The following is a 14,784-nucleotide window of genomic DNA, read 5'->3' on the forward strand; positions in this document are numbered from 1 at the left end:
GAACTCTCATGCCTGGGTAGGAAAATAACCACACAAGTAAAGCTGTTATCTTTCCTTCTGTATGAGAATCCTCAGCAATTTCAAACTATAATCAAGTCAAATATTAATACATACAGTTTTCAAAACCTGAATCTTAAAAAGACCATTTAAAATTGGCACCACGTCCAGAAATGCTGAGAATTGTTTTCTGTATTTAACAAAAGGGCAAAGTTTACAGGGTTTTTCTTCCAAAACTGTACAAGTTAAGACAATGCTATATCCCTTAAAGATTATGAAATTGTACAAAATAAAAATAAAAAGTTTTCAAAAAATTATGCGAAATGGTGAAATCTGATCTCAAAAGCTTTAAAATGCCAGAAATATTATGCTTGATATTTAGTACAAATGTGACTAAATGCTCTACCCTTTCGTTTATCAGACACAAGCTCCTTACCAGTCAAAAAAGTCTCCGTTGTATGTGACAATGATATGAGGCTTGACGTCCTGAATGTGTTCAAAGAACTTGTGAATCAGTGCAGCCTGCAGACAACAGCAAGTAACATGAAAACACACAGTGAACAGACCTGCCCACCCTTGTCAAACCTCATAGTAGCAATTTACATTTTGTTGGAATTTTTAGCCTAGCAAATTGTGATTTTGTGAAGCATTCTCGAAAATGTATTCACACAACCAAATTTCAGCTATTTCAAGCAAGAATATATTTATATATCTTTTAAACATTTTATTTAGAAAACAAGAAACACATTGGCCAATAGAGAGTGTCTGCAGCGCTACTTTACATTGTGGACACAATAACACAAATTCTGACCGCTTCAATAAGATAATAAAGCAATGGGAAAAGACAGCAAAGTACTGCTCACCTCATCAGGTTCATTGTAGACAATGAAGGGTCCTTCAAACTCTGGTCTTGGCGTGTACTCAAAGTCCTCCACGTCCTGTGATATGATCTCTCGGTTGCAGATCAAATAGCCCTGGAACACAAACCTGAGTCACAAGTCTTCCACGGCCGTAGGGAAACCAAGCCTGTTATTCACAATCAAGATGAGAGTAAACTAGTTAATGAGCTTAAAAGTTAGTCAAAACTTTCCTAACAAAAAAAATATTTTCTGCATAAAACAATAAAAGACAAGAATGACAATCTTTGTCTTTAATTCTTGATTTTGGAACATGTGTTATCGGTGTTTTTGTATAAACAAACAAAGAAACTCCCGCCCTTTCCAATATCAAGGAATAGACACAAGCGGACATTGCAATGCTGTTAGGGAAGGGGAAAACAGGGCTGGATGGAAATACCTGGCTGCAAGAATGCCCCTCATGTCCCAACAAACATGGGATTCCGAAATCTCCATTTTTACCCAAATTACAAATAGCACGGCTGTGCTTTACAGTACTTTTTAGTGCTGATTTTTTGTTAATTATAACACAATATCCCTTCAGCTGAACCTTTGAAGTTTACAGGAAAAGTGATAAATGTAAAAAATATCATGTCTGCTCCACTATGACCGACTCTGTCAGGAGGCTCAGCTAACTCTAGCTCCTCTTTTCTACAGAACACACACACAATCTAAAAAGCTGAATCCCACAGTTTGACAAAGCCACTGACCTGCCCGTCAATCATGTAGGAGATCATCATGATCTGATCTGTCTGTGCATCAGGGAACTTCAGGGGAAGCTTGGTCGTCTCAATGTCATACGCTAGAACCACAGGTTCCTGTGAAAGAAATGTCAAAGAACGTATCAAAACTCTGAAACAAGTCATCAAGCAAATTGTAGGAATTTCTGTTAAATAGTGCAATGCACTCGGGTTTCTTTCAAGCTAAAAGGTTGTCCCACAGAAACTAATTACACAGATGCTTGTTCAAGATTTACTATATATACAAAATCACAAAGAAACCCAAATAAATCAGAAAACACCGGAATGTCACTATTATTGTCAGTACATATCATCCCAGCCTAAATTCCTTGCACAGTCACTCTCATGCAGTTTAGTTTGTCTGTTTCTCTTTTGGTTGGGTGCATGTGGGGTTGGGTGCATGTGGGGTTGGGTGCATGTGGGGTTGGGTGCATGTGGGGTTGGGTGCATGTGGGGTTGGGTGCATGTGGGGTTGGGTGCATGTGGGGTTGGGGTGCATGTGGGGTTGGGTGCATGTGGGGTTGGGTGCATGTGGGGTTGGGTGCATGTGGGGTTGGGTGCATGTGGGGTTGGGGTGCATGTGGGGTTGGGGTGCATGTGGGGTTGGGTGCATGTGGGGTTGGGTGCATGTGGGGTTGGGTGCATGTGGGGTTGGGAAATGAAAGATTTTCATAAGAAAATCAACTTTTGGGGATGTGAGCTCACAGTTGCAGATCAAGTAATCCCAAATCAAGAAATTAGTTTCATCTGTTTTTCACAAGTTAAAAAACAGAAGCTCAACATCTAATATTGCCTCCTCCTAAAATTATGGTAGACAAAATACATGAACACGCATCAAAAGCACAAGAAACAACACATCTCTACATCATCAGGTGGAGACAACTCACAGGCCATGAAAGCAGGTCTGCACGAAGCTTGATATCCGGTGCAGCTGTGCCGTGACCCCACACAGAGTACCAGTGACCCACGAAGATCTTCAGGTCAATAGAAACGCGCACATGATATGGCACATCGTACTCTCTGTTAAGGAAAGAGATGGGAAAAAAAGGATGAATTTAAACAAAAGCAACTTTCTATGTCTTATCAACCAGTAATTTCCTATCAACCAGTAATTTCCTGTATATTACAAGCAAACTTTTGAAATTCCCCACTACTATCTCAGTAAATGGCAGGGTTTGGTTCACTAATACGCCATGCACCACTGGGCCTCCGATTATGTTTCATCACAATTTGGTAGAGAGGGTCAAATAACACTTAGTCTTTTTTCCCAGGCTGAACTCTGAAGCAATTGTCAGGTGTTTGATAAAGTTACACACATTGAGCTTGGCATAAAAAAAAAAATGCAGAGTCTGAGGAACACAACGGTACCGAAATCAAGAGAATTGGTCTACAAACATAGGTGCACGGTGACCGTGCAACTGGAAACAGTGACTGTCATAAGCAAGCATTCAGTTGACAAATGACGGGCGCTGTGGCGTGGTGGTAAGACGTCGGCCTCTTAATCGGAAGGTCGAGGGTTCGAATCCCGGCCGCGGCAGCCTGGTGGGTTAAGTGTGGAGATTTTTCCGATCTCCCAGGTCAACTTATGTGCAGACCTGCTAGTGGCTTATCCCCCTTCGTGTGTACACGCAAGCACAAGACCAAGTGCGCACGAAAAAGATCCTGTAATCCATGTCAGAGTTCGGTGGGTTATAGAAACACGAAAATACCCAGCATGCTTCCTCCGAAAGCGGCGTATGGCTGCCTAAATGGCGGGGTAAAAACGGTCATACACGTAAAATTTCACTCGTGCAAAAACACGAGTGTACGTGGGAGTTTCAGCCCACGAACGCAGAAGAAGAAGAAGTTGACAAATGCCTTAAAAATAACGTTCAATCAAACCTTACCTGATATCAATGATGTTTTCCATCTGGTCGGACATTTTCTTGGAAACTGCTGACGCATCAATTCCTGTCAGATGACTGTTAAAAATAATGATAAAAATGACATAAATTAGCATCAACATAACTTGCTCACTAAGAGATTTGTTAGCCCATAAGCATGCACTGCACTTTAAAACTAAACAAAGTTTTAAAATATGAGGTCGTTAACACTATTACAGAGCAGTCTCATTAATCTTGAGTAATATAATAACATTCATGCAAAAATAAGACCTCTTAAAATCAGACCTTAGAAAGGATGGAGCCTAAAAATAACATCAGGGTAAATTTACAGAGGTTTGTGAACAGAAATGTAACCATATTGAATTTTAAAACTGTAACCGAACTGAATTCAGTAACCACACTGAATTTTAAAACTGCAAAACAATCAATCTGCAAGAATAACAATAACACTACATTTAACATCACAATTATACTTACAAAAGGCATAATAACCAATCTGTCACAGAAACTCAGAGAAAGCTGGGTCTGTAAAGGGGACTGCACTTCATAAACAAATACAGAAAGACAAAAATAGCAGACAAGTCCAGAAAAAGAAAATTCAGCCAACACACGTGGTGAGCATGGTGGCGTAAGCAGTGTTGTTCTTCTCTCTCTCCTTGTTCTTCCTGACGGCGGGGTGGATCTCTCGCTTCACCTTCATCAGGTCCTCCACGCTGTGGAACGACAGCTTGATGTACGACTGCTTCAGACCCACCAGGTGGTTATGCTGCAAACAGAGCACAAAATTAGCCCACATGTTCAGATTTCCTTGATTGCGATGAGGACAATGTTAAGGTTGAGTCTTTTGTCTTTGTCAGACAACTACGGTAGTTCACAAAAATAAGGGCTATTGGTCAGGCAACTGCATCATTGAAAGCAAAAGAACAGGCAAATAATGATGAGAAAATGAAGACTCAGCATAGGCGTTGCTTGCTCATTCTCAACATAGTGTATCCAATAAATAAATAAGCAAATCCCTACCTTCGTTCAGGAAAAATACTTTCAAAGTGTATCAGTTTCTTGTAGGTAACTCAGTATCAAGCATTACTCACTCATCATGTGTCAGCAAACAGTAAAAAAAAAATATACATATCTGAACTCACCAAAACAAGGACAGTACAAATTTAGAATCAAAATGTTCACCTGCAGAGGCTTCTTTGGGACCACATTGAAAAGGTAAACCAAAAAGCAGAGAACTAACAAATGAAAAGAAGACGGAAAAAAATCAACCCAAACGTAGAGGGCAAAAACTGTGGATTTCTGTGTGTTCAAAACCCGACTTTGGCTTACCAAATCCAGGTCCTCTTTCTCCACAGTTTCCACGGCAACGACTTTCCCTGAGAACTTTCTGGCAAGGAAAGAGGCTACCTCTCGCTGACAGTCCTTCTTGGTTGCAACGTAGAAGTAGGGCTTGAAGGGCAGTGTGGCCTGAAGAGTGGAAGAGAGGAATATCTTCATCAAAATAGCACAGCTGAAATTATGACAAGTGCTACCAAGTTATATAAGGCAAAAAAAAGAAAAGGTCTATTTACGGTAACATAGGCCAAAAAATAGGGTCGGTAGGTCGGGATTTTTTTTTTTTTTTTCTTCTCCCAAAAACCATATTTTTACGTTAATTTTTTTTTTCTTCCCCAAATGCCAAAAAAAAAAGTCCAGGGTCGCGCGAAAAAAATAGGGTCGGTCGGGTTACCGTAAACAGACCTATTTTTTGGGGGGGCCTAATGCAGATATTGTCTTCAGCGCATCTGCCTGCGGAAAATTAGACATCCAGTCTCTAAAATCAAAATGACTGACACTGACAATGATGGACAAATCAAATGCTAGCTCAGTAGCTGCATAAACACTGCACAAGATCTCCCCGGAAAGAGAGAATGCTTACTGTCCTACAGGCTAAATATTTCGCCTCTTAGTCTTATGGACATGATATGGGTTATATAATAATTCGAGTTTTTACGCCCTCACGGCTTTTGATGAGATACACAAGTGTATGTGTGTTTAGATGGTATCAGCCATCTGCACTTATGGCAGAATGACCGAGGTCTTTTACGTGCCACTGTGGTGACACGGGGGTGGGATATGGCTTCCGTCTCTGGGTCTTCATATAAATTTATGTGACCAGTGTCCGTCCCGGCCCGAATTCGAACCTGCGACCTTCTGATCACAAGTCCAGTGCTCTACCAACTGAGCTACCGGGCCTCCCAAGATCCCCCCCACCCCACCCCCCAAGACCTTTATGTGCAGAAGCACCAGTACTTGTCATGGCAAGGGTTTTCTTGTGGTTGTACTGTAAAGAAACTGTAAAATCAACACACACATTCACGCTCCCTTCTTCACTGCCAGTGTGACCCTCTGCATGTATACACATTACAAGAGCAGAGTTAGGGGCAACTTGACATATTTTATTTGAAACAATGCACACAGAATCCAATCAACACAGGTTGTGACTCTCCATGCAGCAAGGACAGAGTATTGTTCATTATTTTCGCATGCTTTGGCCATTAGCGAAATGTAAAATAATACAGTTTAGCATGTCTTAGCAACCACCTCTTGAGAACGACCACCTGTCCAAAACTACCACCCCAAAGGATCCCTGGCGGGCTTTTTCTCTCTATAGTATAATTCGCCTTTCCCCAATAACCACCTGTCGCAAAGACCACTTTTGGTCGGTTCCTTGGCTGGTCACTATAGACAGGTTCCACTGTGTACTGTGCATGCAGTTAGCTATTGCTTGTACTGTGTATGCAGTTAGCTATTGCTTGTACTGTGTATGCAGTTAGGCAAAAAAAAAAAATTGTCTGTTTAGGGTAACATGACCAAAAAAAGTAGGGTCGGTAGGTAGGTAGGGTTTTTTTTTTTTGTGTAAATGCTATGTTGGCTGAACATTCACTTCTTATATTTGATGAATACATGTTTCAAAACTAACGTATAAATAAAACAGAGAGAAAGGGAGAGAAAGAAACGCCAAATGTCTCTTTTTAGCATTTTTACCTTTTTTCTTTTTTTTTTTGAAACCAAAAAAAAGTTTTTGGGTCGGCGCCAAATCGATAGGGTCGGTCGGGTTACCCTAAACAGACAATTTTTTTTTTTGGCCTTAGCTATTGTTTGTACTGTGTATGCAGTTAGCTATTGCTTGTACTGTGCATGCAGTTAGCTATTGCTTGTACTGTGCATGCAGTTAGCTATTGCTTGTACTGTGTATGCAGTTAGCTATTGCTTGTACTGTGTATGCAGTTAGCTATTGCTTGTACTGTGTATGCAGTTAGCTATTGCTTGTACTGTGTATGCAGTTAGCTATTGCTTGTACTGTGTATGCAGTTAGCTATTGTTTGTACTGTGTATGCAGTTAGCTATTGTTTGTACTGTGTATGCAGTTAGCTATTGCTTGTACTGTGTATGCAGTTAGCTATTGCTTGTACTGTGTATGCAGTTAGCTATTGCTTGTACTGTGTATGCAGTTAGCTATTGCTTGTACTGTGTATGCAGTTAGCTATTGCTTGTACTGTGTATGCAGTTAGCTATTGCTTGTACTGTGTATGCAGTTAGCTATTGCTTGTACTGTGTATGCAGTTAGCTATTGCTTGTACTGTGTATGCAGTTAGCTATTGCTTGTACTGTGTATGCAGTTAGCTATTGCTTGTACTGTGTATGCAGTTAGCTATTGCTTTTACTGTGTATGCAGTTAGCTATTGCTTTTACTGTGTACTGTGTATGCAGTTAGCTATTGCTTGTACTGTGTATGCAGTTAGCTATTGCTTGTACTGTGTATGCAGTTAGCTATTGCTTGTACTGTGCATGCAGTTAGCTATTGCTTGTACTGTGTATGCAGTTAGCTATAGCTTGTACTGTGTGTGCAGTTAGCTATTGCTTGTACTGTGCATGCAGTTAGCTATTGCTTGTACTGTGTATGCAGTTAGCTATTGCTTGTACTGTGTATGCAGTTAGCTATTGCTTGTACTGTGTATGCAGTTAGCTATTGCTTGTACTGTGCATGCAGTTAGCTATTGCTTGTACTGTGTATGCAGTTAGCTATAGCTTGTACTGTGTATGCAGTTAGCTATTGCTTGTACTGTGTATGCAGTTAGCTATTGCTTGTACTGTGTATGCAGTTAGCTATTGCTTGTACTGTGTATGCAGTTAGCTATTGCTTGTACTGTGTATGCAGTTAGCTATTGCTTGTACTGTGTATGCAAAATGCTCCAATCCAAACAGTCTGCAGAAAGTAGCAGGATTCATAAAGCTATTTATTCCTTGAGATGCTAAATATTCAATTTCTGGACAAAAATTCTCACCTTGAATCGGCTGCCATCTTCCTCGAGGAAGTAATAATCCACTGCACTGACCAGACGCTTGTCTTCGTCCAGAACATCCGTCTGCAAAAATTGAATAAAATAACTCACAAACACAAAAAACTTTATGTGAAGGCTGCTTGAGGACATAGTTCTGACTTAACCCTGTTGATTTGCCGTCATATACTGAAAGAAGAGCAACTGTTTGAGATTCACTCAGTGGGACTGTGAACCTCACACATGGCTAAATCGGGTTATTACTCGACTTCAGATGTTTAATTATTAAGTCAGACGTTTTCATTCAAAATTTATCACTATCAGGAGTCATGCCGACTGAGTGATTTGTGTGTCCGACACACAACACTTATTTCTTTTCAGTTCAGTGCCATACATGTTTTTTATATGACACCAAAAGCAAAAGTAAACGAACCGGATGCATGTTGATGAGCCATCCTGTTCGCTCCTGTGCATCCTTGTAGCGGCTGAAGCCAAAGCGGATGTCAATCTCATCGTTTAGATTTGCTCTCTGTAGTCGCTTCTCTGTGGAATCTTCACGTCTGTTACAGAAAAAAGTGTGATCAAGACATGACAAAGTTACAAATCAAATAAGTGAGTAACAAACACTACTAGCACTGCAACAGCTAAGTTCTGAGTTGTTTTCACTCCACGGACACTAGTTAGCCAGCATCTATAGGTCATTCATTCAAGCCTAAAGGCCATCGCTGCAGAACCAATGAGTTGGTTACGGAGCCCCCAAAACGGCTCTCTCAACAAGCTCTCAAAATATAGGTTTCTATTGATCGAGACAATGACTCGAATGAGTCGTTCATGAAGATATTTTTTTAAGTTTAAACTTAAATGTAAAGAACTGTGATCTTTGTTGTTTTTAAGAGAAAGGTTTATGGAGATCAATGTTACTCTGAGACTTTAAAAGACCTTTATTCTTGCAAACAGCATGTATCATGAGCGAGTTCTTTATGTTTTGTCATACGTGTAGCTGAAAAAAGTATCATTTCCCCAAAGGAAAAGATTTCTGCACTGCAATTTGTTCACAAATGCTGGTTCTTAGAGAATAGTCGTGATTCAACCGGCGCTGCTTAGTTTGCGGACGCATAGATTACAGTGACTGACTTGGAAAGGAATTAGTGACTTGTGAGTTTTGTTGTTGTGAGCTTTTATCTTTCATAAATGATAAACCTTGAAACGCTTTCGAATGAAGAAGACGAGAAGAAAATAAAACCTAAAAAAGCTTGAACTTGTTAAAGGTTGAAACAATGAAAGATTTGTTTTTAAAACCTTTCCAGAGCTGTATCCACTGACCTAGCTGAGAAATTGTTACTAATACTTTACTAATGTTACTTGTAAGTATTTTAGGGTAGCCAAAAAAGGGGTGTCTTTTGAGAGCTATTGGTGACTGTTGGTTACAGATCCTGGGTACTTGTCAGGTCCTGAGCCACTCCCTTCATGTACATTTTATCCCAGCGATGCTGGAGGTATCCCACGAACGCATACTGAGAGCGACTTGAGAAATTTTCATGCCGATAATACATGATAAAGATTAAGAAGGAATCTTTGTGCCCTAGCCTAACTCAGGCTACAGTTTGGGATGGAAGTTCACGAAAAATTGGGAACATACTAACTAAAATACGGTGGGTGCCGACCAATTCTTCGATTTTTGATCCAACGCCACCCGTGGCCACTTTGTTGGGGTACAATTTTCGAGACTACAGGAATCACGCAAGTAGACGACGTCTCGATGTTTTACGTCAAAGCATCGTGACGTCATCCCCTCTCTCGGGCCTTTTTCTCGCGCGTATGTGTGCATGTTTAAATGCATAAGTGTGTGTGTGTGTGTGTGTGTGTGTGTGTGTGTGTGTGTGTGTGTGTGTGTGTGTGTGTGTGAGTGTGTGTGCGTGCGTGAGTGTGTGTGTGTGCGTGCGAGTGCGTGTGCATGCGAGTATGTATGCATGCGTGTGAGAGAAAGAGAGAGAATTGAATTGAATTGAATTGAACTTTATTTAACAAGGATTAACCCTTTCGCTGCCAATCAAAACTTCCTGACTGCCAGGGAATATTGGAGTTCGGGGTGTAATAATTCACAAAAAATTCTAGCTCCAAACTGGCAGTAGGTAGGAAAGTAAAACCTATGTTATTTTTAAAGGAAATTCAACCAAGAATCTGTTTTTAGTATCTAATCATGGAAATAATGCACAAGTGCAGGACGGGTATACCCGTCCTAAGGCAGTCAAGGGGTTAAGATTTAAGGCAACGCCTTTTCTTACAATCTGTCCTTGGGACGCATAGACACACAATTATATAAGGCACACACAAAAAAAGTTGTATACTGTTCAAAAAAAGAAACGCATAGTTGCTACTTGCCAAATTTGTTTTATTTTTCGAAAAAATTAACAGAAAATCCAATATTTAGATTATTTGTTTGAAATTTGGTATGGACACAGTTGAATGCACACACAGTTCATTTCCATCTTCAAATCAATCAGTCAATCAATACGATTGGGTGCCGAGGCTGTCAAGTCAGTAGGGGGTGTGACTGCCTTGAGCAGCAACAACTGCCCGGCACCTTCTGGGCATAGACTGGATCAGATGCCGGATATCTTGCTGTGGGATGGTGTCCCACTCCTCCTGAAGTGCCTGCAATAGATCGCGGTGATTTGCCGGCGCTTCTTCTCGCCTGCGCACACGTCTGTCCAATTCATCCCAGAGGTGTTCTATCGGGTTCATGTCTGGCGACATGGATGGCCAGGGAAGCACCTGGACATGGTGGTCGGTGAGGAACTGGGTGGTGAGTCGTGCTGTGTGCGGGCGAGCGTTGTCCTGCTGGAATATGGCATCCTGGTCAGCCAGAAGAGGAAGGGCGTGTGGGCGCAGAATTTCCTCCACGTATCGCTGGGCAGTTATGCGCCCTTGGACGTGCACCAGGGTGCTCCTTCCAGCGGTATTGATTGCCCCCCACACCATGACGCCTCCACCACCATGAACGGGTGCCTCATCCACACAGTTGGGCGCGTAACGTTCGTTTACTCTCCGGTAGACCCTCCTCCGACCATCATGTCGCTGGAGCAGGAAGTAGGACTCGTCGCTGAACCACACGTGTCTCCAGTGATTCCGGACGGTCCAGCGAAGGTGCTGGTTGCCCCACTGCACTCGGTTCTGGCGATGGCGGCGGGTGAGGACAGCTCCTCTGTGAGCTCTCAAACCAGCTTCATGCAGGCGGTTCCGCACGGTCTGGTCCGATAATCGGTGTGGCCCGGGGAGAGCCTGGACAGAAGATGAGGCCGACAGGAAACGATTCCGGAGGTGGCGGAGCCGTATGAAGCGGTCGTGAGCAGCAGTTGTCGCCCTTGGTCTTCCCGCTCGTGGCAAGTCAGCAACGGAGCCAGTGGCTTGAAACCTGACCCACAGTCTACTGATGGTGCTCTGGGACACGTGGAAGTGCCTGGCGATTGCACTTTGACTTTGGCCTGCTTGTAAACGACCCAATGCAATTTGGCGGTCTTCTCTGCTCAATCGGGCCATCTTTCGTCGCTGAATTGTCGTCTGATTTCTTTGTGGCGAACAATCCGCTTTTATGGGTTTTGGAAGACATGGTGAGAGCTCAATATTCCCCGAGTTTCACGAGATTACACTGAAGCATGACGAGTGGTCATGCCAAATGAGCAATTTTGACATTGTAGCCACTGATAACGCATGCGTCACGTGCAGAGCTCACTTGTGGCAATGGACGAAAGGTCGACGACCAGATAAACATTTTCTGCAGTTTGGTGGATATCCTTGTAGCCATATAACTAAATTAACCAAATATTACAAGCTATGCGTTTCTTTTTTTGAACAGTATATGTTTCTGGTCACCCGACCCTACCTAGTTTTTTTCCCGCCGACACTAGACTTTTTTTTATTGCATTTGTAAAAAAAAAAAAGAAAAAAAAAGGCGTCAAAACAAAAGTAACAGACAGCAGATGACACAAGGGGGATAACCCCGCATCCCTTTTGTCTCATTTGTTTTGTAATGATTGTGTTGTTTCTCTTTGTATAGTAAGTCCAGTCTCTTTGCGTCACTGTATTAGTGTATAGTTATTTTCTACCCTGACCACACACAAAAAAATTAAAATTAAAAAATCCCTACCTACCCTATTTTTTGTAGCCATGTTACCAGAAACATACAACTTATTTTGTGTGGCCTAATTAAAAAATAAAAAGTTAACCAACAAAAGGAGGTCGGAAAACTTTAGCACGTGATAATAAAGATGACGATGTTGATGATGATGATGATAATGAAGATGAGGCATGAAGAGCATACATATGTGGTTATTCATAAAATCAAATGCATACTATGCAGGTAATTATAAATATAAGCTGGAAGCAATCGAACATGTAGCAATAGTACAACAAAAATATGTTCAGAATATACAATGCACAGCATATCTTTGACGTAATACTAAGTGTGGTAAATCAAAAGGCGTTAAACTACTCAGACATTAAGTGGTTTAAACTTTTTAATGACTTTAAGTGCTTAAAGGATGATGGAAGTGAGAGAGAACAAGAGAGAGTGTAACCTAATATATCTGAGTGTGTGTGTGTGTGTGTGTGTATCTGGGAGAGAGCATGCGTGTATCATACTGTATGCAGGGGTGTTGCTAGACATTTTCATGTTGGGACATTTGGCCGAAACTGTCAGAAAGCTTTAGGGCATCTTGGAAAATTTTCGGCCATTATTTTGGCTCATACAAAGTCACCGCAACATTGAAGCACAAGACTCAAGAGGGGAACACCAATACATACAATCATTATCTTAGGAACACAGATTACAGGGGCGGAACAGTTAAGCCAGAGGGGGGGAGGGTACAACCTGGGGTCCAGGGTCCTATTGGGGGTCTGGGGGGCAAAGCTCCCCTGAAGCAGAAGAATTTTAGCTATTTTATAAATAATTTGTGGCTTATCCTTGATTTTAAACATGATCAACTGGTGTCAGCAGCCACTCATTATTTCTTTTAATGTTAGTATTAAAATTTAAATAATGGCAATTTATCTTCACTGGTCTAATATAGGTCTATGCTGATATCTGCTCCCGACATCATATTGTATGGTTAGAAGGAAGACATGCCGCATACTGTGACAATTAAACAATTAACTCTTCCCCCGGCTTTACAGACAGATGGGGTTTTTTGGTGTTTTTTTTTGGGGGGGGGGGTTTCCGGAACCCCCGTAACAACCCCGCTAATCCACCCCTGGACTATATGTTGCTTACTGCAACTGAAACAATCAGCTTTGCTGATTTAACTACATCAGACACCAGTTGACAGTTCTCTGAAACTTTTTCAAACCTTTAACTTTAATTTCTTGAAAGTAAAACTCTTCCAATCTTGTGCTAATCTTGACAAGCCTTGGGAAACATGACTGGTAAAACACCAATAAAAAAACCGTGTAGGGTGAGCCATTTTGTTTGGAAACCACGATTTGGAGGACGTTTTTCATTCTCTGGCTCAGCAGATTTCGATTCATGGTGACTATCGTCTGCTATGATCGACTCGACAACACTACTACCACTCACACTGACACTGTCCACATTCGCGGTGTTCCTGTCATTTTGTCCGGAATCACTTGGCCAATTTAGTTTTTTTCTTTTTTGGTTGCGACATGATGTTCAAATCCAAATCGAAAGCACTGCCTGATTGATAAACTATCGCGAGCCGGCGAACGCAAACGCTGAGAGTGTGGTTTCCCTTTTACTCTGGCTTCTATATTTTTTGGCACTGGCTTCCGTTCAAAACATTGATGTTTCGTTTTTGGTATTCGCGAAGGAAATAAACGTCAGTCAGTTGACTAAGTACATCGGCAGCAGTTTTAGCATAAGCAATCAAAGCCTGACCAATACAATAAACTGGACAAACTTTGGCCGATTTAGGCGAATACTCTTGGGACATTTGGCCGATAGGGACATGAAAGTTTCGGCCAAAGCAAAAAAAAAATCGGCGATTGGCCGACCCAAACGACACCCCTGGTATGTGAGTGTGTGTGTAAGTGTGTGTGTAAGTTTGTGTGGGTGTCTCTCTGACTATGTGCATGTGAGTGTGTGCTTTGTGTGCATAGATGATGAGTGTGCAAGTTAGTGTGTGTGTACGTGTTGTTTTTTGCGCGCGCGTGTGTGTGTGCGAAGTTAAGTGGATGTGTGTGTGTGCGCGTGTTAGTATACATGTGTATGTTAGTGTGTGTGTGTGAGCCCATGTGTGTGTGTGTGTGAGCACATGTGTGTGTGTATGTGTGTGAGGGAGAGAGAGAGAGACAGAGACAGAGAGAGAGAGGATTTGTCCTTCGCGGTGGGTATGCAGTGCCTTGGCAATGCACTTCTACTTCATTTTTAATTATCGCACTGGCTACACACACTCGAAGTGTATACAAGATTCTGCCCTTCAACGTTAACTTCCGGTCACGAAGCGAATTTGCCATTCGACGCCACTTTGCGATAGGAAGGCAGAGCAGTTGAGTTGATTATCAAAGAGTACAAAAAACAAACAAAATCTGATGCTGCACGGCCATTACTGTAATGTAGATTAAAATTCTCGGAGTGTACATAAAAGATCGCAGAACTGCATGAACACTCAGTGTCATTCAATGCCACTTTGCGAAGAAACGCTTCACTTTCGATTCATAGTATCAAAGTACGCTGGGACAAAACACGGCTACACGGCAGTTTATTTACAGAGATTGGAACACACTTGGAGTGTGTATCAACCTAGAAGTGGTTGTATACTATGCATGTATCAGCCCTGTATACACTTCGAAAAAGATTTGGCGGAAGCCAATACATCAGATTGATTTTCATTGGCTACTTCCTAACGATGTGTAAGGACGCATTTCATTAGCTGAGAGTTGTAACACTAACAGAGCTTTTCATTGTCGGAGTGTATACAGTCCTATGGATCCT

The 14,784-nt window shown here is 41.8% G+C and overlaps 1 protein-coding gene across 1 annotated transcript in view; it reads right to left on the reverse strand.

The window, feature by feature from the left end:
- LOC138973128 (DNA polymerase epsilon catalytic subunit A-like) overlaps window positions 1-14,784 on the reverse strand; it is an 83,339-nt gene that overhangs the window by 68,056 nt on the left and 499 nt on the right. The window contains exons 2-10 of the mRNA XM_070345791.1: window positions 8,272-8,398; window positions 7,845-7,925; window positions 4,846-4,983; window positions 4,128-4,282; window positions 3,520-3,594; window positions 2,521-2,653; window positions 1,604-1,711; window positions 861-971; window positions 434-519 (exon numbers count right to left, since the gene is read on the reverse strand). Of these exons, the coding sequence (XP_070201892.1) occupies window positions 434-519; window positions 861-971; window positions 1,604-1,711; window positions 2,521-2,653; window positions 3,520-3,594; window positions 4,128-4,282; window positions 4,846-4,983; window positions 7,845-7,925; window positions 8,272-8,398 (1,014 nt within the window). The remainder of the gene's footprint in view (window positions 1-433; window positions 520-860; window positions 972-1,603; window positions 1,712-2,520; window positions 2,654-3,519; window positions 3,595-4,127; window positions 4,283-4,845; window positions 4,984-7,844; window positions 7,926-8,271; window positions 8,399-14,784) is intronic.

This window comes from Littorina saxatilis, linkage group LG8 (genome assembly GCF_037325665.1).
Source record: "Littorina saxatilis isolate snail1 linkage group LG8, US_GU_Lsax_2.0, whole genome shotgun sequence".
Classification (NCBI taxonomy): domain Eukaryota; kingdom Metazoa; phylum Mollusca; class Gastropoda; order Littorinimorpha; family Littorinidae; genus Littorina; species Littorina saxatilis.